We start from the raw sequence: 23086 nt of genomic DNA, 5'->3' as shown, positions 1-23086 counted from the left end.
CATGTTAAAACTGCTAGTAGATCTTAGCAAAAACAAAACAAAACCCAAACTATTAAACCTATTAAATAAAACAGGTTCTAGGACTATCTTAAGAGTAAAAAAAACAAGAAACAATATGAAGATGTAGAGGTGGCTAGAGATGCCCAAGGCTCTTGGTTTTCTAGTAACCCTAGTTTGGAAGAGAATTGCAAGAGAATGTACCTTATCCATATGGAAGATCAAATCCAATTCACACACATTTTCGAAACACTTATCCAGAGTTTCCACAAAAACCTAGAAAACAAGGAGAAATAGATAAAGAAGAGAAATAGGAACATATTCACAGCTTTATCAGTGTCACATCTGAAAGTAAAAGGGGCTGTCACAATACTATTTACTTTATGATACATCTCAAAAAAAAAAAGCAACACACACCTACCTTTTGTCTCCAGCATTAGCTGATCACCCTACTTATCTCGATTTAGAGGGAATAATCTAGGACAGGAAAACCTTGTTTTCAGCATAGCAACACAAACAGCAGACATATGTGGCTCTTTCTCCCTTTATAAGATGCTAATTTAGCCGGGCGTGGTGGCGGGCGCCTGTAGTCCCAGCTACTCGGAGAGGCTGAGGCAGGAGAATGGCGTGAACCCGGGAGGCGGAGCTTGCAGTGAGCCGAGATTGCGCCACTGCACTCCAGGCTGGGCGACAGAGCGAGACTCCGTCTCAAAAAAAAAAAAAAAAAAAAAAAAAAGATGCTAATTTATGGTGGGGCATGGTGGCTCATACTTACAATCTCAGCACTTTGAGAGGCCAAGGCAGGCGGATCACTTGAGACCAAGAGTTCTAGACCAGCCTGGCTAACAAGACGAAAACCCATCTCTACTAAAAATACAAAAATCATCTGGGTGTGGTGGCATGAGCCTGTTGTAGTCCCAGCTACTTGGGGGGCTGAGGCACGAGAATAGCTTGAACGAGAATCGCTTGAGGTGGAAGTTGCAGTAAGCAGAGATCGTACCACTGCACTCCAGCCTGAGCGACAGAGTGACAGTCTCTCAAAAAAAAAAAAAAAAGACAAAAGTTACATAAAAGAATAACAAACTAAAAAAACCAACTACTTACAATACTATGTCCTCAATGAATACATGTACAAAAAATTTTTCATTATTACAGGGTTAACATAGTTGTGTTTTAATTTCAGCTAACATTAACTTCAAAACATCTTCCTTTTTAAATTTTTTTGGTCAGTTATTTAGCCTACAAAACACCTTCCTATGAATAAATTTAACTGACGTGTTTACAACTTAAAATTTTTTTTAAAAACCATGAGCTTACTTCTCTATAGAACCTTTTAACTTTTAATAAAACATAACAGAAAAGTGTACAAATGACAAGGGCACAATTTAATGAATTTTCAGAATGAATACACCATGTAACTACAACCTAGGTATCTGTCCATAACTGTTTAATTTCTCTCAGACAATGACCTCATTTAAACAATCTCATTGTCAGCAGTGTCATGAATTGTTCAGCACTGCGTGAAAATGGGTCTTACTTGAGGCCAGCAAGTGACGGAGACCAGGCACACCATTCCACTGTAGCACAAGATGGGTGCTTGTAGGCAAACCACCCTGCAGCGGCTGCTGGGGAGACAGACCCACTTGCCATGAGGAACCAATGCACACTATTGGAGCTGATCCTGCTCTGTCTCTTCTCTACGTAAGTAAAGCTTTATCCAGTGTTTGCACTTTTTCCTTGCCGACTCTGATACCAAGATGCAACGGGCAAAAGCATTTAGATTCCTTTCTTGAGACTGGTACACTGTATTCTGCCAGATACCAACCACTTTGGAAAACTATTTGACATTATGTATGCATGCTCTATGATCTAGTAATTCTACTCCCAGATAACATATCTAACAGATATATACATGTATGCCAAAAACCACATATAATAATTTCGTATTAGTGCTATTCATAAATCTTTACATTTTTAACAGTGCCAGAATATTTCACTATAAGGACACATGGTTAAATGGGTCTATTTCTCAATCACTATGCTGGGTACTTGGTAAGCCCTTATAATCCTGCAGTTCAAGTCCTTCAGTTCTGGGAAATGTTATCGAATTATTTTGTTAAGAATTCCCTCCTTTCCACATTCCTAATCAATCTTTTTGGAGCTGCTTATATTCAAGTATTATTCAAGTATTGGACCTCTGTCTGTCTTCTTCTTCTTTTTTTTTTTTGAGACAAAGTCTCGCTCTGTTATCCAGGCTGGAGTGCAGTGCCATGATCTTGGCTCACTGCAGCCTCTGCCTCCTGGGTTCAAGCAATTCTCCTGCCTCAGCCTCCCGAGTAGCTGGGATTACAGGTGTGCACCACCACGCCTGGCTAATTTTTGTATTTTTATTAGAGACGAGGTTTCACCATGTTGGCCAGGCTGATCTCGAACTCATGACCTCAAGTGATCCCTGTCTCGGCCTACCAAAGTGCTGGGGTTACAGGCATGAGCCACTGTGCCCGGTTTCTGTCTTATTTTCTTATCTTTTCTCTCCCATTTTCCATCTCTGCCCATTCTGAGACAATTGCTTAACTTGATTTTCTAATACTTCAATTGAAGTGGGTTTTTGTTTGTTTCCATTTCCTCTCATTATTTCTAAGAGACCATTTTGTTCATTTTGTGTGAGCGACAAGGTTGTGAGTGTTTTTGTTTAGCACCCATTTATGTTTGTCTTATTTTATTTCTCTGTGGCTTTTTTTTTTTTTTTTGAGACAAGGTCTCACTCTGTCACCCAGGCTGGAGTGCTGTGGTGTGATCTCAGAACACTGCAGCCTCAGCCTCCTGGGTTCAGGTGATTCTCCTGCCTCAGCCTCCTGAGTAGCTGCAGGTATGTGCCACCATGCCTGGCTAATTTTTGTATTTTTAGTAGAGACACGGTTTCACCATGTTGACCACGTTGGTCTCAAATTCCTGGCCTCAAGTGATCCACCCACCTTGGCCTCCCAAAGTGCTGGGATTACAGGTGTGAGCCACTGCGCCCCGCCTTGAGCTCTTTCTATTATGCTGATTCTCAATGTCCAATCCGACTCAGGTTTTAAGAAAGTATTCAAAAATTATCTCCGAGATGCATCTGTTTTAGATGGGTTCATCTTTATTTATACTTTTATGTATAAGTGAATATGATGTATGAAATTTTTAATTATCCTACAAAACTATATATTCAAAATTTCAATTTATTTGTTCCAAGATATATTTAGCTTTTAAACTTTTATCTTAAGAAAACAAATTTTGTTGTAAGCATTTATTTATTTATTATTTTTTTTTTTTTAGATGGAGTCTCGCCCTGTCACCCAGGCTGGAGTGCAGTGGTGCGATCTCAGCTCACTGCAACCTCTGCCTCCCAGGTTCAAGCAAGTCTCCTGCCCCAGCCTCCCGAGTGGCTGGGATTACTGGCGCGTGCCACTATGCCTTGCTAATTTTTGTATTTTTAGTAGAGACCGGGTTTCACCACATTGATCAGGCTGGTCTTGAACTCTTGATCCATCCGCCTCGGCCTCCCAAAGTGCTGGGATTACAGGCATGAGCCACCGCACCCGGCCTATTTATTTTTAATTTATTACTTTTTTGAGATGGAGTCTCGCTCTGTTGCCCAGGCTGGAGTGCAGGGGCATGATCTCGGCTCACTGCAACCTCCACATCCCAGGTTCAAATGATTCTCCTGCTTCAGCCACCAGAGTAGCTGGGACTACAGGTGCACATCACCATGCCTGGATAATTTTTGTATTTTTAGTAGAGATGGGTTTTCACCATATTGGCCAGGTTGGTCTCAAAATCCTGACCTCAAGTGATCCGCCCGCCTTGGCCTCCCAAAGTGCTGGGATTATAGGCATGAGCCTATAAGCCCATAGGTGGAAAAGAAAATTCTATAGCTGTAAAATGTAAACGTCTGGCCTGTTGTAAGCATTTAAAGTTTACAATTTTATAGCTATAGAATTTTCTTTTCCACAATTGTTGTTACTTAAGTTTTCAATGTAGCATCTATTTGAGTGCTTTCTACCTATGAGCTTATTCAAGTACTTAAAAGAAGCTCATCTAGAATCTCACATATAAAATGATGAAATAATGCTAAATGAATAGTTCCCAAGCTAGGGTCCCTACACATCTCAGTTTTCATGAAGGTAATAAAGACAATCTGTAAGCAGATTGTGGGCCACCATGCCTGGCCAAAAGTATAAATTTGTAAATGAAAACCAAGGGCAGTGCAAGGGCTAGACAGAAACCAATAAATCTAAAAGTGCTGAGGGTTTCTCAGGAGCTCTCCCAGAGCACCATCTGGTGGACATCTGGCAACTTTTACCAGTATCAATAAGGAGATGGACACAAGGTTCTACAAGCTGGTTACTCAAAAATCCCGTGGAAACTCTCTAAAGCTGCTGCCATCATTAGCTGACTACACATACCTGTATGAGGTCCAAGATTCCAAGTTCACTCTCTGACGAATCCACACAAAATACAAAGTAGAGGGTAGCATAGTGCCGGTAGATCAGTTTGTAGTCAGAGCCACCAATCAAACTGCAGAAGATGGGAAACATTTAAATGCCCACAGGTTAATTAAACACATCAAAAAGAAACCTTGTACCAAAGAATGAGAAAGGACCCACTGGAAAGGAGAACGCCAAATGCTAGAAGCAGGCCATTCTTACTAGGCGAATGGCAACCAAGTTTGGCAGAGGTACCTAAAGCCACCTTACCTCACCTCTTCTCCTGCCTATCCTCCCAGGGATCAATCATCTAAGTGAGCAATATCAGAAGCACAATAATTGAACTGCGCCCCAAAGAGAATTGTGTCTCTCCCTGAGCAGATCATGGTGAGACCAGTTAAAGTTGCATCAAGTACCCACCTGACAATTGAGTACTGCCAGAAGACGCAATAATGAAGGCCACTCACAAGTGGGTATATGGGGAGAAAAATGAAGCTGACAGTTTACCTTCCACCCTCCAAGAAGTTACAGATGTTGTCATCCCGCTTGAGGACTAGATGGAAAGTCTCTCGAACAATCTGCTGTTGAATTTCTTCTGGCTATGGAACAAAAAGATAAGTGAATCAGTGGGCAAGCCTGAAAAACTACATTCCATCCACGGGGATGGACAAGGGAAGAAGTGTTTCTAAGCTGGGAACATCTAAACATTTAATACTCGTTTCTAGAAATGATAAAAATGATGAGAAAAAATAAGAGTGAATCTATGAAAAACGGGTAACAATGCTCTGACACAGGAATTAAGAGAGGGTATATTTACCTAAATATCTAAGTCACTAACCATTACTGTCCTATAGGTAAGCTGATATTTAAACAAGAAAAGGAGCATTGATAAACTCTCATACAAAGTCAGAGAATAACTAGAAGGCCTGATCCTGAAATATTTTGTCTTCCCCTGGAAAACATCTCTGACAATGATGTAATAAATCTCAACAGGTCTAACATTTTAAGAAGGTCAAGATGTGGGCCAGGCACAGTGGATCATGCCTGAAATTCTAGCACTTTGGGAGGCCAAGCCGGGGAGGCGCGGGGGCGATCACAAGGTCAGGAGTTCGAGACCAGCCTGACCAATATGGTGAAACCCCATCTCTACTAAAAATACAAAAAAAAAAAAAAAAAAAAAAAAACAATTAGCTGGGCGTGGTGGCGCATGCCTGTAATCCCAGCTACTCGGGAGGCTGAGGCAGGAGAATTGCTTGAACCCAGGAAGTGGAGGTTACAATGAGCCGAGATCACGCCACTGCACTCCAGCCTGAGCAACAGAGTGAGACTCCATCTCAAAAAAAAAAAAAAAAAAAAAAAAAAAAACGGTCAAGAAGTAATCATGTAAATGTTTTAAAAAGTTGTATTGGCAAATACAGCTGCCATCTTTTGTACTGGTAATATAGATACTACATATAAGATGCTATGTTACTCACCAACAAAGTATTATTGAGAAAAATAGATTACAGATTAAAATTTTGAACACAGAGCTACAAATAAAATGTATTATTATTATTTTTAGACAGAGTCTTGTTCTGTTGCCCAGGCAGAGGTTGCACAGCTCATTGCAACCTCCACCTCCGGGTTCAAGCGATTGTCCTGCCTCAGACTCCCCAGTGGCTGAGATTACAGGTATGTGCCACCATGCCTGGCTAATTTTTGTATTTATAGTAGAGATGGGGTTTCACCATGTTGGTCAGGCTGGTCTTGAACTCCTGACCTCAAGTGATCCACCTGCCTTGGCCTCCCAAAGTGCTGGGATTACAGGTGTGAGCCACCATGTCTGGCCTTATTTTTTCACTTACTACGTGCATAAGAAAGCTCAACTCTGATGAAATCACTTTGATAATTCACCTTTGATTTAGAATTATACATATGAGTTTCAGAAGAAGTATGGTTAAAAAGGGTTAAGAGAGGGAGAAATCAGCAATTAAGACAGAAAATAATTTAAAACTCTAGAGCATTGCTTCTCAAATCTTCATTTGCAATGAATCAGCTGTGAATGCTATTAAAATAGATTTAGATTGAGCAGGTATCGGTTAAGTCCTGAGATGCAAGTCTAGTAAACACCCAGGCAATACCATTTCTGCTGGTCTGGGGACCACACTTTGAGTAACGAAGCATAAGAAAACCTTCAAATTGGACTTGCCCCAAGAGTTAGAAAATAGGTTCAAGTAATTTTAATCCTTTTCTTTCTGTAGCCCTGAATTTAGCTTTGAAATGGTTAGTTATTTAAAAGAAACAGAGAGGGGGGAGAAAAAAACAGGGAAAACGTAATTGTGGGGAAATTACTTTGACTCACATGGGTATGGAATGGCTCAAATGGGTATTTACTGAATGAATGAAAACTTGCTAATCATTGGTCACTACAAATTTGAGTAAATCAATCACTATTTTCCTCATTTCCATTTAAAGAACAAAGCTCACAGATGACAGGATGCTGTAAGAGACTAACTCTATATACTGCAAAATACAAAATATGCTAAGCATCAGCACTTTTTAAAACTGACAAACACATCTTTTGAACTAAAGCCTTTTATCTGACTCTGGGGGAAGTGGCAGCAGTGGGGAAGTGGTACGAAATGATGAGGCTACCTAATTTCTAGTTCAATAAAAAGGTAAACTACCAATTGCTTACATGCCTTAGTGATTTTAATAACCCCTCATATCTTTTTTAGTACTCTGTAGTTTTCAAAATGTAGTGCTCAACATCATTAGTCATTTTGGAAACTGAAATCAAAACCACAATGAGCTGGGTGCGGTGGCTCACGCCTGTAATCCCAGCACTTTGGGAGGCCAAGACGGGCAGATTACTTGAGGTCAGGAGTTCGAGACCAGCCTGGCCTACACAGCGAAACCCCATCTCTACTAAAAATACAAAAACTAGCCAGGCATGGTGGTGGGCACCTGTAATCCCAGCTACTCGGGAGGCTGAGGCAGGAGAATCACTTGAACCCAGGAGGCAGAGGTGGCAGTGAGCCGAGATCACGCCACTGCAGCCTGGGAGACAGAGTGAGACTCAGTCTCCGGGAAAAAAAAAAAGCCACAATGAGATACTACTTTACACCCACTAAAATGTCTTTAATAAGAAAGAAAGAAAGAAAGAAAGAAAGAAAGAAAGAAAGAAAGAAAGAAAGAAAGAAAGAAAGAAAGGGATGTGAAGAAACTGGAATCTTTATACATTGCTGATGGAAATGTAAAATGGTGCAGCCACTTGGAAAATTTGTCAAATAGTTTGCAGTTTCTCAAAATGTTCACCATAGTTACCATATGACCCAGCAATTCTACTCTTAGGTCTATAACCAAGAGAAATGAAGTCATAAGTCCACATAAAAACTTGCACAAGAATGTTCATAGCAGCATTAGTTAGAAGAGCCAAAAAGCAGGAATATCAACTTATAAATTGACAATCAAAATATGGCATATCCATATAATGGAATATTATTCAGCCATAAAAGAAATGAAGAACATCAGATACATGCTACAACATGGATGAATCTTGAAAACATTATACTACATGAAACATGGCAGACACAAAAAACCCACTTATTTATTATTCCATTTATATGCAACGGAATAGGCAAATTCTATTTGCCATTCCAGAATAGGCAAATTCCTGCCATTCTGGAACTGGCAAATTTAGAGGGAAAGAGACTCTCTGGGGCTGGGAGAGTCATGGAGAAATAGGAAATAGGGAGTGACTGCTAATGGGCAGAGGTTTCTTTTTGGGGTGATGAAAATGATCTAAAATTGATTGCGGTGATAGTTACACATCTTCTGTGAACATGCTAAAAAACACTGAATTGTTCCCTTTAAATAGGTAAACTGGGGCCGGACACAGTGGCTCATGCCTGTAATCCCAGCACTTTGGGAGGCTGAGTCTGGTGGATTGCTTGAGCCCAGGAGTTCAAGACCAGCCTGGGCAACATAGAAAGACCCCATCTCTGTAAGTAAATAACATAAAATAAATAAGTAAACAGTATAGCATGTTAGTTTTATCTCAATAACCCTGTTAGAAAAAAACTAGGGGGGAAATTTGCATACACACAAATGTAAATACAAATAGTTACGCTGAATACTCATATATATATATATATATATATTTTTTTTTTTTTTTTGAGATGGGAGTCTCGATCTTTCGCCCAGGCCTGAGTGCAGTGGCGCTATCTTGGCTCACTGCAAGCTCCGCCTCCTGGGCTCACGTCATTCTCCTGCCTCAGCCTCCTGAGTAGCTGGGACTTGCAGGTGCCCGCCACCGTGCCCGGCTAATTTTTTGTATTTTTAGTAGAGACGGGGTTTCACCGTGTTAGCCAGGATGGTCTTGATCTCCTGACGTCGTGATCCGCCCGCCTCGGCCTCCCAAAGTGCTGGGATTACAGGTGTGAGCCACCACGCCCGGCCTGAATACTCATATTTTTACCTCGATGTAATCTACTTAATAAAATGTAATCCAGCTTTAAAAATCTTATGAAGGAGTAAAATTATTTTTTGATTTCTAATTGACAAAAGACAGAATAAAAGTCTGAAAAGGGTTTATTAACTTGTCAATAGACGCAAGAGTAGAAAAGGTGGAGCTGAAGCCTGAACACGTTTTCTGGCTCTTTCCCCTCTTCAGTTTCACCAGTCCCCCAGTTATGTAACATTTTGAAACCCCGCCATGAAGAAATACAATCTTGGAAGACAGGAAGCAAATACTGATGTTTATGTGTTTGCAAAGGAACGTGTTGGGGAAATTCAAATTTACGTAATCATTTATTGAGCCCTTATGCGGCAGCATTTATAATTTCTCATCATTTTTCCACTTTTAAACTGATTTTCTTCAACCCTACAGAATGAAGGGTATCTAGTCTCTGGAAAGTCCCAGCCAACACTGAAGCAAAATAATTCCAAAAAAAAAGAACTTTTCCAGACCCTCTGCTATAACAAAAACTTTCAGAAACTTAGTATTTCTTCCTCATGAAACTGTGGTCAACAACCAAAAAGATGACAGAATGTGACTTCAATCATTCAAGTTCTCATCGAGGCACACTCCCCACTATCGCTTCTATCTCGTTCCCAGAGACCCAAGGGAAAATGTCACAAAACGGCACAGAAATGCCAGGATCAAGAAAAGGGTCAGAGAGAGCGGAGGCACTAGGGCGGGAGACAGAAGGCCTGGCACCGGCCTGCGCCTAGGTTAAGTGCTTAAGTAGGGTGAGGGTCATGCTCGGTGCAGGAGCCCCAGGTGACCAAGAAGCGGTGCCCCCGGGCGCCGAGAGGCCAAAGAGGAAGGAAGAGATAGTGGGCGCCCTGAAGGGGCGTGGTGAAGCCGGGCTGCACTCACGAAACGCTGGTAGAAGCGGACTAGCCGCGGCTTCCCATGGTTGTTGAAAACCAGAATCGCCTGAATCATCTTTGCCAGCCACGGTTCTCTCAGCACCGGCTACTCCCAGAAAGCGCCTCCTTCCGCCACAAGACGGCCACTTCCGGTTGGTGCGCTGCTGAGAGCGGCACTCGGAAACTTGGCCCCGGCGCTCAGGAGCCCTAGCACCCAAGGGTCCGGCCTCTTTGACGCCCTGGAGAGGGCTGCGGGGTCCCCTGCGGAGGGCAGGTGCGGATGCCGAGGAGCGTGGTCACCTCGGCCAGCGTCGGTTGGCCGGTCAGGATGCGAATCCGGATCTGTGTCCCTCGCCCAGACCGACGGCTGGCCCCAGAAGCCGAAACTTGACGAACAGCCGGGTTGCCAAAACGGAGAGGCGGCGGAAGCTTGTCTTTCTCACCGTCCGCTCCAAATCTTGCACTCCCGCCATCCTCTTAGCGCTCGCAGAACGTTCCGCGGAGTGGAGACCTTGGTCATTCGGCCGTTCCTCGGTTAAGGAACATTTCGTTCATTTTTATTTTTCAGTATTACAATGCTGCAGTGTATTACGTAGCTGTCTCTCCGTGCAGATGGGCTGTTCCTCCATGGTAGACGGTGAATGGTGGAATTAAGGAATTTTTAGTGCATTTCCATTTAAAATCCCAAATCGATCAAGTTCTTATTTTTGTTTGTTCTTTTAATGACCCAGTGTGGGTGAAGTGGAACACGTCCGTATACTGCAGATGGAGCAGCGGATACAGCTGCAAATCGATCCAGAGGACTGTTTGGCAATATGGATCAGAAGTCTTAAAAATATGTAACAGTTCGGGCGCGGTGGCTCACGCCTGTAATCCCCGCACTTTGGGAGGCCGAGGCGGGTGGCTCACTTGAGGTCAAGAGTTCGAGACCAGCCTGGCCAACATGGTGAAACCCCGCCTCTACTAAAATTACAAAAATTAGCCGGGTGTGGTGGCGCGCGCCTGTAGTCCCAGATACTTGGAGACTGAGGCAGGAGAATGGCTTGAACCCAGGAGGCGGAGGTTGCAGTGAGCTGAGATAGCACCACTGCACTCCAGCCTGGGTGACAGATATATAACACAGATATATATAACATTAGACTTAGCGTTTCCAGCTCTAGAATTTATGATAAAATGATTGTGGATGTGTGAAAAGATGTAGCCTCAGGAACATACATTTCTGCTAGAGTATCTTCAGAACAGTAAAAAAAAAGAAGAAGAAAAAAATATGTATCTCAGCAGTGTTATTACAGGGGAAATGGGAAGAAAATTATTACAAAAATGAGAAATTGGTTAAGTGCATTGTTCTACATGAATATGAGAAATATTAAATAGGTAATAAAAATCATGCTGGGAAAGATTTATTATACAGAAGTGTTCATGACATCTGTTAAGCTAAAAGATTACACGAAGTATGTACAGGGACAACCCACTTTGCACAAGATTGGAGGCAAATACACCAAAATATGAATAATGTATCTGATGGAATAGCAGAGTCAGGGTGTTTGATCTGTACAGGACCCTGGAACCACACTGCCCTGATTCAAAGCATGGTTCTGCGGACTGCCTGGGCACCCTGGGCAAGTTACCCCTTCTGTAGAAAAGGTGTAATATCAGTTTCTTAAACTGTAAAACTGGAAAATGAGTCTACTGACTGCAGACAGTTGTTATAAACACCAAGGGAGTTAGTATAATATTTGTAAGCACTTGGAACAGTGCATGGCACATAACTGAGTACCACATAAGTGATTTAAAAACATCTTTGGGTGGTAGGATTATCAAGTTTTCCTTTTTTTCCTTCAAAGAAATATGTACTACTTTTGCAGCCAGAGTTTTGGGGTTTGCTTGTTTGTTTTTCAGAGACAGGGTCTTACCCAGGTTGGAGTGCAGTGGCACAGTCATACCTCACTGTAATCTCAAACTGCTGGCCTTAGGGGATCCTCCAGCCTCAGCCTCCCAAACCGCCACCATGCCTAGTCCAGTTTTGTTGTTTTTTTTTTTTTTTGAGGTAGAGTCTCACTCTGTTGCCCAGGCTGGAGTGCAGTGGCACGATCTTGGCTCACTGCAACCTCCATCTCCCAGGTTCAAACAGTTCTCCTGCTTCAGCCTCCCCAGTAGCTGGGATTACAGGCACATGCCACCATGCCCAGCAAATTTTTGTATTTTGTATTTTTAGTAGAGATGGGGTTTCACCACATTGGCCAGTCTGGTCTCAAACTCCTGACCTCAAGTAATTCACCCATCTCAGCCTCCCAAAGTGCTGGGATTACAGGCATGAGCCACTGCGCCCGGCATGGCCCAGTTTTTAAATAAATAAAAACCCAAAGTCAGTTGCACTGAAACTTGACAAAATGTTTAAAATGTTGAGGAAGAATATCAAAGAAAATTCTGAAACAGAATTATGAAGAAGAACTAGCTCTGCCAACTATGAAAACCTACTTTGATGGTTCAAATTGTAATTATAGAAAGACTAACTGAAATATTATAAGTAATTTAGGCACAAAATAATTTTAATATGTGATGTAGGAGTGGGAAGGAATTCAGTAAATACTATTAGGATAACTGGTTAGCAATTTGAAAATAAGTAGTTAAGTATAAAACCAGACAATAACCTAAATAGAAGAAAATGAAATTGAATAATATCCAAAAATCTGTATTATCTTAGAAGCAATAAAAATCACAAAACATCAACAGATATATAAAGTTTTTTTTATAAAAAGCATTATTTAATGGAAAAATCGTTGTTAAAATATGGCAAATGGTTATATTTAAAATACAAATAACTGATCGACTAAAAAGATAACACTCCCCAGTAGATAAATGGACAAAAGAACGAATAACAAAAGGAGAAATACAGTTAGGAAAAGGAAAAAATGTTTAAGCTCACTATAAGTGAGGGAAAGGCAAATTAAAATATATTAAAATATTATTTTCACCTCATCAAAGATCATTTTAAAAATGTTTTCATACCCAATTCTGACAAGGGCAGTATAAAAATGGTTCTCCCCTACATTGCTGGTGAAATTATGGTTTAGAACAACCCTTTTGGGAAGAAATTTGGCAATATAACAAGAACTTTACAAAAGATTTCTAGATTCTCAGTAATATGACTCCTGGGCATCTGTTCCTAAAGAAATAACCCAAAAATATAGTTAGAGGTGGGGAATTAAGGGAACTATATAATTTTCAACATTTTTGGAAACATTAATTCTGTTAGCCACACAGGGATCAATTTTAAATATCCAGAAGTTGGACCATGACAGAACTATCCAATGGTAGCAATCTTAAAAATAATGGTTACAGGTGGGCGCAGTGGCTCACACCTGTAATCCCAGCACTTTGGGAGGCTGAGGCGGGAGGATCACTTGAGATCAGGAGTTCAAGAAAAGCCTGGCTGACATGGTGAAACCCTGTCTCTACTAAAAATACAAAAACTAGCCGGGCTTGGTGGTGTGTGCCTGTAATCCCAGCTACTCGGGAGGCTAAGGCAGCAGAATAGCTTGAACCCGGGAGGCAGAGGTTGCAGTAAGCCAAGATCGCGCCATTGCACTCCAGCTTGGGCAACAAGAGCAAAACTCCATCTCAAAAAAAGGAAGAAAGAAAAATGGTTACAAAGACTATGCAGCAACATGGAAAGTGATTATGTGTGGGCAGTGTTACAACAACTACTTACAAGCATTACAGATGTTTTAGAATTTGTCTAGCAGGTTTTCCTGTTTGTACCAGAAAACCCCTATGCAAATTTACAAAAACCAAAAACTATGTACGCAAATTACATGCTAAAAAACCCAAACACTAAAAATTATGAACATGACTGAGTGAAACTATGAGTCTTTTTTTCCCCTTTAAATATATTTCCTAAACGCATTGCTATTTGTGGACCAACACAGCCCTTCCCAAACCGTTTCTCAGAACAGCTGTCCCATGAAGTGCTCCTCACAAAAACGGGTTCTATGACCAAAGAAATGTGGGAAATACGTAATCATACCCTGTCCTGAAGAGTTACAGTAAATGTTAGTACAGTTAAAGCTCCAAGAAATCCTACAGAAATGTTTGAGTTTAACATTATGTTTGTTCCAACAAATTAGATCATAGAAACACCACCACTTGTTGTTTCTAGCCCTACTAACAACCTGTGGAAGATCCCTCGGGCTGGTCTGAAAGGATGGCCCCAGAGCTCTTAAGGAGGAAGCGAGCCGAGAAAGGAGGGTTGTGACATTGTGATGAGCTCTGAGTTGTATTAAGGAATTTGAACTTTTCATCTGGGGAGTAATAGGATCCAGTCTAGCTTCCGAAAGCTGCCCCTGCCGGCCACATGGGGGCCCCTGAAAGCAGGGTTTCAGCCCTGCTGTATGTCCTCAGCTCCCCACAGGTGTATCTAGGAAGGCTTCTGCCCTGGCTGGGCCTGCCCTAATGCCTGAACCAGTCCTGACCAGAGCAGGATGTGTGGCAAAATCAGGGGCTTTGGCCTCACCATCTGCCCATGCAGATGCCCATGTAGCCTCTGAGCCACAGCAGCTTCCTATTTTCTCCCTTCCTAATCCCTACTCCTAGGGAAAAGGATTTTGCCTCAATTTCCCTACCTGCTGAGCCTGGGACCCTATTCTTTTTTTTTTTTTTTTTTTTTTTTGAGACAGGGTCTCACTCTGTTGCCCAGGCTGGAGTGCAGTGGCAATCTCAGCTCACTGCAACCTCCACCTCCCAGGTTCAAGAAATTCTCGTGCCTCAGCCTCCCAAGGCACCGGAACTACAGGCATGTGCCACCATGTCCGGCTAATTTTTGTATTTTTTGGTAGAGACGGGGTTTCACTGCGTTGATCAGGCTGGTTTAGAACTCCTGACCTCAAGTGATCCTCCCACCTCGGCCTCCCAAAGTGCTAAGATTATAGGCGTGAGCTACTGCACCCGACCCTGGGGCCCTGTTTATCCTCAACCCACTTGGTTTTCCCATCCCTAGGGAGCTAGTTTCAGTTCTCTATACTTCTTAGCCACAGGCTAGGCTGCTGCTAAACAGCAGGTCACCCAGAAACATAACATCACTACTTGTGCACCACAGCACTGCCACTCACCCAGAATCTGGGCATCATTCTTGATCCCTTCATGTCCCCCCAGGTCCTGTTGATTTTGCCCCCTGAATACCCCTCAAACCATTCTCTTCTTTCCATCTGCCCTGCCACTGCTATAGACCAAACCCCTCTAGCCTCTCACCCAGGCAACTGCAGCAGTCTCCTAAAGGAGCTCCTCACCTCCAGTTGCTCTGCAGTCAAGTGACCTCTGAAACACAGATCAGATCTTCTCACCATGGGATCACTGGCTTCCAGGATGTTAAGGATAAAGTCCCCAATTCCTTAACATGCGTGAGGATGCCATGCCCAATCTCCAGCCTCATCTCAAACACCAGTCCCCATTCTCTGAGCTCCAGACACAATGGTCTTTCCCTTCCTGAAGCCCCTCCAAGACACCCCGCCCTTTTTGTTGCGTTAGGACCTCTCCTATTGACACACTGAGCCTCCTTGTTTGGAATGGTGACCTGTCCATATAAGTTTGTCATACCCTTTGGGCACAGTGCTTTAGATAGCAGGAAGTCTAAAGACACTGGGTGACTCTACCCCCAGTCAGTGTCCCCAGCTATCCTTCTGCTTAACCACCTCCCTGGCCACCCCCATGGCTGAGGTCCCAGCATGGCCTGCCTGTGAGAAAGTCCCATTCAGACCCAGAACACCAGTGAAGTGGCTACCACATCCTCTGGCCCGTTTCCAAGACCTTTCTGAAGGGCAAGGAAGCAGGGGACAGTGGAAGGAACATAAGGTTTGCTTTTGACAGCTCTGGGTTTGAATCCTGATTCTGCTACTCATTAGCTGTGTGATTCTGGGCAGGTTGCTTAACCTCTCTGAGACCCTTTTCCTGCTCTGTAATATGAAGAGTCCTGTAGTTAAGAATGTGGGCTTTGAAATCTGAGTGCTTGGGTGTAAATTCCTCTTGCCACTGTATACTATCCTAGAGCTCTGAGCTTTAGTCTCATGAAAAAATGGGGATAATAATCAGTACCTCATGGACTGTTGTGACAAGTAAGATATTATAAGTGCTTAGCACAAGTATGAGTAATTATTATCATGGAAATCATCTAGCACTGTGTTCGACACATTAGAGGGACTCCGTAATTATTAGTTCACCACCACCCTCTCTTTTCCCAAGTCAAGCAAGATCCACATGCCACCAAGTCCTGACAATATGGAGACTTCAACTCCAGGTCTCTTCACAGATCTGGGTATGGGTATACTACCCAAAAGGCAATGTTCATGACCCAAGAGAAATGGCTTCCTTCTCATAGGAACATTGCTCAGCTGAAAGGCCGTTTACACCTGACAATAACCCAGTAAGGGTGGAGGAATTCCTTTCTGAAGATTTACTCATTCATAAAAAGTTCTCCAGGTACAAAACAACAACAGAAAAGGGATTCTCATAACTGTAGCCTGGCAGAGTGAGTCTGAGAGATGCGGACCAGCCAGCCACACCTGGGAATGCTGTTGGCCTCTCTGAGAATGGCATCTAACAGGAAAGCAGCCAGGGATGTCAGATGACAGAAACCCCTGAGGTGGCATGGGATCACTGTGGGAATAAAGAACTGGCAACTCAAGGTGGGAGGAAGGTACAAGGGACATGGAGGCTTGAAGCAGGATAGTACAGGCTACAACACAGAGTGCTGAGGAAGGGGTGGGTGGGGAAGGAAAGCAGGAAACAATGAGAACAGAGGAAGAGCCCCGCTAACTTCTCTCAGCTGCTCTGCGTTTAGGCAAGGGATATTCCCCACTCCGCACCAATACCAGGTCCAGTTACTCTCAGGCTGTCCTAGGGTCTCTCCCACCACCTGCCTCCAAAAACAAGGCTGCTATCCAGGGCCAGCGTCAACATGAGGCCGGGTGTGGTGGCTCATGCCTGTAATCCCAACACCTTGGGAGACGGAGGTGGGTGGATCGCTTGAGTCCAGGAGTTTGAGATCAGCCTGGGCAACATAGTGAGACCTCCATCTCTAATATTTTTTTCAGGGTCATCATGTAATGCCTAGGAAGGCTAGACTCACATGCAGGGAGGGGCCCTCCATGAGCCACAGCATGGGGCCCTACCACCAACACAGTGGTCATGGGTTTGGTTTTAGCAGAACTTGTTCAAAGAGTATTCCAAGGTGGCTATGGGGAAGAACCAGGTAAGACTTGGCAGACTGTTCTCTCCAGCTCCAGAGTAGAAGTTCATGGAAGAAATTTTCCACAATGCTACAGAAGGTGCTGGTGCCCCCGGAGGCAGCCATGTCCCTCAGTCATCCTAGAGAAATCCAAGGGGAGAGATGTGGAGACAGCACATGTCATAAATGTCACTGCAAGTTATCAGACAAACAAGGGTTCAATCGCGTGCTACCTGTGGGGCCCATGAGTGCTTGCCTGGGCCTCACCTCATTAGAGCTGGCCCGGCAGCTCCAACAGCTCTTGGACCGTTTTTCAGTCCAAGACTCGCTTTATGAAGACAAAAAGGAATCCAGACACTCTCATCTGCGTGCCCCTGCTTTCTCTGGCAAAAGACATCATCTCCATCACCTAGATAAATAGTGCATTTTTCTGTGACTTCTTTGCTTTAAATGTTCATTTTGAGGCCAGGTGCAGTGGCTCAAGCCCGTAATCCCAGCACTTTGGGAGCCTGAGGCAGGTGGATCACCTGAGGTTGGGAATTCGAGACCAGCCAGACCAACATGGAGAAACCCCATCTCTACTAAAAATACAAAATTAGCCAGGCATGGTGGCGCATGCCTGTAATCCCAGCACTTTGGGAGGCTGAGGCAGGAGAATCGCTTGAACCTGGGAGGCAAAGGTTGCAGTGACCTGAGATGGCACCATTGCACTCCAGCCTGGGCAATAAGAGTGAAACTCCATCTCAAAAAAATAAAATAATAAATGTTCATTTTGGGGCCTTTTGACATCAGTTCAAGTCTTTGGGTAAAATATACTTCAGAAAAACAACTGTGAACCTGGGCAACATGGCAAGACCTCGTCTCTACAAAAAATAAAAAAATTAGCCAGGCATGGTGATGCCCGCCTATAGTCCCAGCTACTTGGGAGGATCATTTGAGCCCAGGAGTTGGAGGCTGCAGTGAGCCATGATCGTGCCATTGCGCTCCAGCCTGGGCAACAGAATGAGGCTCCATCTCCAAAAAAAAAAGAAAAGAAATGAAAAGAAAAGCAACTGTGAATAGGCTGAGGATCAACGAGGGGACTGACTCTCAGCAAAACAAAAACCAGTAAGGACCAAGTCAGCCATTCTCCAGACACTTCAGGCAAGGAGCCCAAACCAAAGGAGGAAAAACTACACGTTCAGTTGTTCAACTGCCTCAGCATGGTTAATGTATTCACCCGAAGTAGAAATGTTTTGAGATTTAATGACCATCATTAATATCCCTCTGCACCCCGTCCTTCCTACCACTTGGGAATCTTTGGGGAATAGTTAGGTTCAGAGCCACCTACAAGAAAGGTCCAAGGTTGTCATTCTTCATACCTTAGAGGAATTTTCCTGAAGCTAACACACTCCCAGGTGTTTCACAGAATTCCACTAAAGCTGGGGGTAAGATTCATCCTGTCGTCTTCTCATCCTACCCACAACCTCAACCAGTATGTACCATGCTCCTGCCAGGAGATACATCCGCACCAACACCAGGTACCTACCCACTCCTCGTCCTCTGCCCCGTCCCCCTGCTCTCGGATCTCCGCTGCAGCCGCCTCCGAACACTTTTGGGCCATGATGTTGTCTGTCCAGGATGCCCCTGTCTTTCCATCACCAGCGAAATTACACTTGGTCACTGTTCCAGCCTCAAGTTTGGCCAATGAATCTGAAAGAAGAGATGAAGTTGAATGTCCTCTGTCCCTGTGGCAGAAACATAGTGAGGGCTGGGCCCATTATGGTGGGGTCCCCTAGGCCTGGGTTAAACTACTGTTTTCTCCAGGCCTAGATGTGGTCAGTGAGCCCCTGGGTGGGACCCCCAAGGTATGGTGGGGAGAGTCGCTCACAGGAACCATGGGATTGGGTGGCACCCGAGGATCCAGGCTGTCGAGCCTAATGGTCCTAGGGCACTTGTGCAGGGATTTAGGAGTAAATCTCGAGGGCTTGGTCGTGTCCCCGTGGAGGCCAGCCTTTGCCTGCTCCCATGAGCTCTAGGCAGAAGGGAGGCCGAGAACCCCTATGGGCCACAGGAACGGTGGGCCACAGGGAGGGTTGCACTGCTCACCCGGGAAGGGACCATTGCCCCGAGTCTTCAGCCGTACCCCGGCCCCCAGCTCGAGCTCCATCGCCTCCATCTCCGACTCGGGCATCCAGAATGCAACTGTGTGGTCGGGGGTGAGGCTCTCTGTCAGCGCCAGCAGCTCTGGCTTGTTGACCAGCCCCTTCAGCGTCTCGGGCGTGAGCCTGTCAGTGTCCCCTTTGGCTTCCACCTCTGCAGGCACAGAGCACAGGAGGGTCATTATCACTGTGGCAGCAAGCACTTCCGGAGGGCCTCTCAGGAGCCAGGTGAGGGCTGAGTGTTTCCAAGCTCAGTCACCCGGAGGCTGGGACTCAGTGCCCATTCTGCAAGTCCTCATCAAGGGACTCCACAGCAGAGGCGGACAGGCATGGGCTGGGGACAGGCAGCCTGGTGCAGATCTGGGCTCCACAATAACTTAGGCAAGTTACATCACCTCTCTATACCCGAAAAATAGGATAAAATCAGAACCTACCTGACAGGACTGACGTGACGTATAAAGGAAATAAAGTATGTAGCACAGCGCCTGGCACATGGACCCCTCGGTGAGCGTTCATATGTTTTCACTATTCCCATCTTACAGATGAGAAAACTAAGGCTTAGAGAAGTTCAGTAATTAGCTCAAGGTCACACAGTAGTAGAGGAGGCAGGATTCAAAGCACCCCAACACAATTCCATCTTGAGACCCCGGTGGCCACGCAGGGTTCTCTCCAGGCTCTCAGGGTCTACCTGGCTGGGGTGAGGTCTACTGGAACCAGGAGTAAACTCTGGTAGTCCCCCTCCTCTCTCCTGGCCCTGGCAGAGTTCATGGGCTAAGGGAGGAGTCCCAAATCCAGGTGCTGGATTAGGGAAGGGGCACTCCCGGACTGTGAAGTGGGCCCAGCCTCCCAGGGCTGGGTGTTCACAAGGCCACACCCCAGCACAGCAACCCCAGAGCTTGTCCCACAGGCTGCCTGCGCCACACCAAGCCCAGGTGGCTGCACTTCGCTGGAGAACATCCCAGCCAACCCATGAACACATTTCATGGAGCACATTCCATTCATGGCGTACGACCTGAGCCAACCTCTGTCAGGGATGCCTTCTGGGACTGCAGAGGTGGCTGCTCCCACACGACTGCTCCATTCTCAGCCCTCTGCCCCGACACCCTCTAGACAGAGCATCTCACTTTCTTTGCAAGGTAACAGAAGCCATCAAGTGGGGCCTGTCACTTCCCACTTTCCTGACCACTTACCTGTCAACTCACTTTTTTTTTTTTTTTTTGAGATGGAGTCTCGCTTTGTCACCCAGGCTGGAGTGTAGTGGTGCAATCTCGGCTCATTGCAAGCTCCACCTCCTGGGTTTGAGCAATTCTCCTGCCTCAGCCTCCTGAGTAGCTGGGATTACAGGCATGCACCACTACACCCGGCTAATTTTTGTATTTTTGGTAGAAACGGGGTTTCACCATGTTGGCCAGGCTGGTCTCAAACTCCTGACCTCAGGTGATCCACCCACCTCAGCCTCCCAAAGTGCTGGGATTACAGGCATGAGCCACCACACCCAGCCGTCAACTCACTTCTGACCACACAAAACATCTCCTCTTTCCTTCTGTCTCAAAGGATAGGAGGCCTCTCCTCCTGCCTCAAGCCAACTCCTCCATCTGGGCTGCAGACAGACCCCTTCCTACCTCCTGAGGACATGTCTCTCTCTCCCCTCTCCTTGACCTTTCCTCAAGGCCTTCCTGTGTTCTGGCTTTGATACCTACTGCTCCAGACCCCGTGTACCCCCACCAGAGTCACTGGTGAGCTCTTAACCTGCAAACCACTTGGATGCTTCATATCTCAGACCTAACTAACCCTTGGGCAGTGCCTGACCCCACTGCTAGCTCCTCACGCCTGTTCCCCTTGGCTTCGCGGGGCTTTAGAGACATGACACCTGCCCCATCCCTCGGACCTTTCATCGGCTCCATCTCCTGCTCTTCCTTCTCCATCCATCTCCTATTGTTGCTGTTTCCCAAGACAACCTCCTGGGCCCACTTCTTTTCTCCTCTGGGTAACTTGGTCCACTTCCGTAGCTTCAATACCCTCAATGTGCTGCAGCCCAGTTCTCTCTCCAAGTTCTAGAACTGTCCTCCAAAGCCTCAGTGGACCTCTACCCAGCAGTGCTCCTGGCAACTCAAACTCAGTGTGTTCCAAACAGACCTCCTCCCCACAGACCTCTCACCCCTCCATTCCCCAGAGCCTGGCACCCATGCCCAACCCCTGGCATCATCACGACTCCTTCCTCTTCCTCCCCAGTAGCCAAGCCAACACTGAGGCCACTGTGCCTCCTCTAGCTTGAGCTGCTCCAGTCTCTGCACTCCCCCGACAGGTCCTTAATCCTGGCCTTCTTATCTCGGTCCTAGGTGACCCTAACAGCTTTTTCACAGGCCTCGCTGGGCTCCAGGCTATTTGCCTCCCTGGAGATTTTCAAACACAGACCTGATCACATCACCTGCCTACTTAAAACCACTCACTACAGGGCTGCCCTGCACCCTCGGTTAGAGTTGAGCTCTTCAGTGCCCGCCCCTCCTGCTGCCTGCCCTGCATGGCTTCTCATACCTCGGTCAGGAACTCTTCAGCTTCCAGGCATTGGGCACCCTCTGCCTCTCTGAACACCCTGCAAATCCCTGGCACCTGGCTAACCTCTGCTTATCTTTCAGGATTCCGTCCTGTTATTCCCTGCTCCAGGGCGTCCCCAGCCATGCCTGCTTGGGCTCAGCACCTTTCACGGGATCCAGGCCCGGGCCTGTCCATCTCCTCTACTGGACTGAGAACATTTCAAGTATATGACTGGGTCTTGTTCACCCCTGGACCCCTCAGTATGTGGCACAAGGGCTGGCACATGATACAGATGGTCCCTAATGTTCAGAGAGTCAATGAGTAACTGAAGGTATGAATGAATAAAGTGATAGAGTCCCACTCAACCTCAAAACCTTCTCACCCAGGGGCAGACAGCAAAGAGGCCCTACCAGAGACAAAATTAGGAAGAAGAACAAGATCATGGAGGGCCTGCTATGGTTGGAATGTATCCCCCAAAATTCATATGTTGACAGGAGGCTGAGGCAGGAGAATCGCTTGAGCCCAGGAGGCGGAGGTTGCAGTGAGCCAAGATAGAGCCACTGCACTCTAGCCTGGGGGACAGAGCCAGACTTTGTCTTAGACAGAAAAAGAAAAGGAAAAAAAAAAAAGTCAAACTCAGCTGTCTTTCCTCCACTGATGGAGTATGGACATAATGCCTAGAAGTAAAGTGGCCATCAAAAAGTAGTATTATTATTATTACTATTTTTTTTTTTTTGAGACAGAGTCTCACTCTGTCACCTAGGCTAGAGTGCAGTGGTGCAATCTCGGCTCACTGCACCTCCGCCTCCTGGGTTCAAGTGATTCTCCTGCCTCAGCCTCCCAAATAGCTGGTATTACAGGTGCACACCACCACGCCCAGCTAATTTTTGTATTTTTAGTAGAGATGGGGTTTCACCATGTTCACCAGGCTGGTCTCGAACTCCTGACCTCAAGTAATCCACCCACCTCGGCCTCCCAAAGTGCTGGGATTACAGGTGTGAGCCACTGCACTCGCCCTAAAATTTTTTTAAAAAAGAAAAAAATCATATGTTGAAACAATCACCAATGTGATAGTATTAAGAGGTGGGACCTTTAGGAGGTGAGTAAGTCATGGCATATGAGTGGGATGAGTGCCTTTATAGAAGAGGTTGAAGAGAGAGCTGCCTTGCCTTCTGCCATGTGAGGACTCAGCAAGAAGGCGCCATCTCTGAAGCGCAAAGCAAGTCCTCACCAGTCACTGAATCTGTTGGCACCTTGACCTTGGACTTCCCCACCTCCAGAACTGTAAGCCAGACATTTTTGTTCTTAAGCAGGTGCTGTGGCACACACCTACAGTCCCAGCTATTCTGGAGGCTGAGGAGGGATGATCACTTGAA

The 23086-nt window shown here is 45.4% G+C and overlaps 2 protein-coding genes and 1 non-coding gene across 9 annotated transcripts in view; 1 reads left to right on the top strand and 2 right to left on the bottom strand.

Annotated features, from left to right (window-relative positions):
• AP3S2 (adaptor related protein complex 3 subunit sigma 2) overlaps positions 1-11053 on the bottom strand; it is a 44006-nt gene extending 32953 nt beyond the window's left edge. For 2 of the 5 annotated variants that reach the window (XM_055277231.2, XM_055277234.2), the window contains exons 1-4: positions 9823-11053; positions 4968-5059; positions 4440-4551; positions 202-273 (exon numbers count right to left, since the gene is read on the bottom strand). In XM_055277231.2, coding sequence (XP_055133206.1) covers positions 202-273; positions 4440-4551; positions 4968-5059; positions 9823-9891 — 345 coding nt within the window. In that variant the 5' untranslated portion in view covers positions 9892-11053. The remainder of the gene's footprint in view (positions 1-201; positions 274-4439; positions 4552-4967; positions 5060-9822) is intronic. The other 3 variants (XM_055277235.2, XM_055277233.2, XM_055277236.2) reach the window with 3 other exon arrangements.
• A 2474-nt stretch (positions 11054-13527) lies between these two features.
• On the top strand, positions 13528-13589 carry LOC129483651 (U7 small nuclear RNA). Its single transcript, XR_008658158.2, has one exon. It is a non-coding gene; the product is annotated as a U7 small nuclear RNA (small nuclear RNA).
• Positions 13590-16245: 2656 nt separating this feature from the next.
• The window catches only part of ARPIN (actin related protein 2/3 complex inhibitor), an 81682-nt gene continuing 74841 nt past the window's right edge, over positions 16246-23086 (bottom strand). For all 3 annotated transcript variants that reach the window (XM_063638569.1, XM_063638568.1, XM_055277230.2), the window contains 3 exons: positions 19123-19329; positions 18563-18726; positions 16246-17174 (listed from right to left, as the gene is read on the bottom strand). In XM_063638569.1, the coding sequence (XP_063494639.1) occupies positions 17166-17174; positions 18563-18726; positions 19123-19329 (380 nt within the window). In that variant the 3' untranslated portion in view covers positions 16246-17165. The remainder of the gene's footprint in view (positions 17175-18562; positions 18727-19122; positions 19330-23086) is intronic.

The sequence above is a fragment of the Symphalangus syndactylus genome, chromosome 5, assembly GCF_028878055.3.
Source record: "Symphalangus syndactylus isolate Jambi chromosome 5, NHGRI_mSymSyn1-v2.1_pri, whole genome shotgun sequence".
NCBI classification, from domain to species: domain Eukaryota; kingdom Metazoa; phylum Chordata; class Mammalia; order Primates; family Hylobatidae; genus Symphalangus; species Symphalangus syndactylus.
Note: the sequence above shows the minus strand (reverse complement) of the source record. Positions and strands in the feature narration are given on the sequence as shown.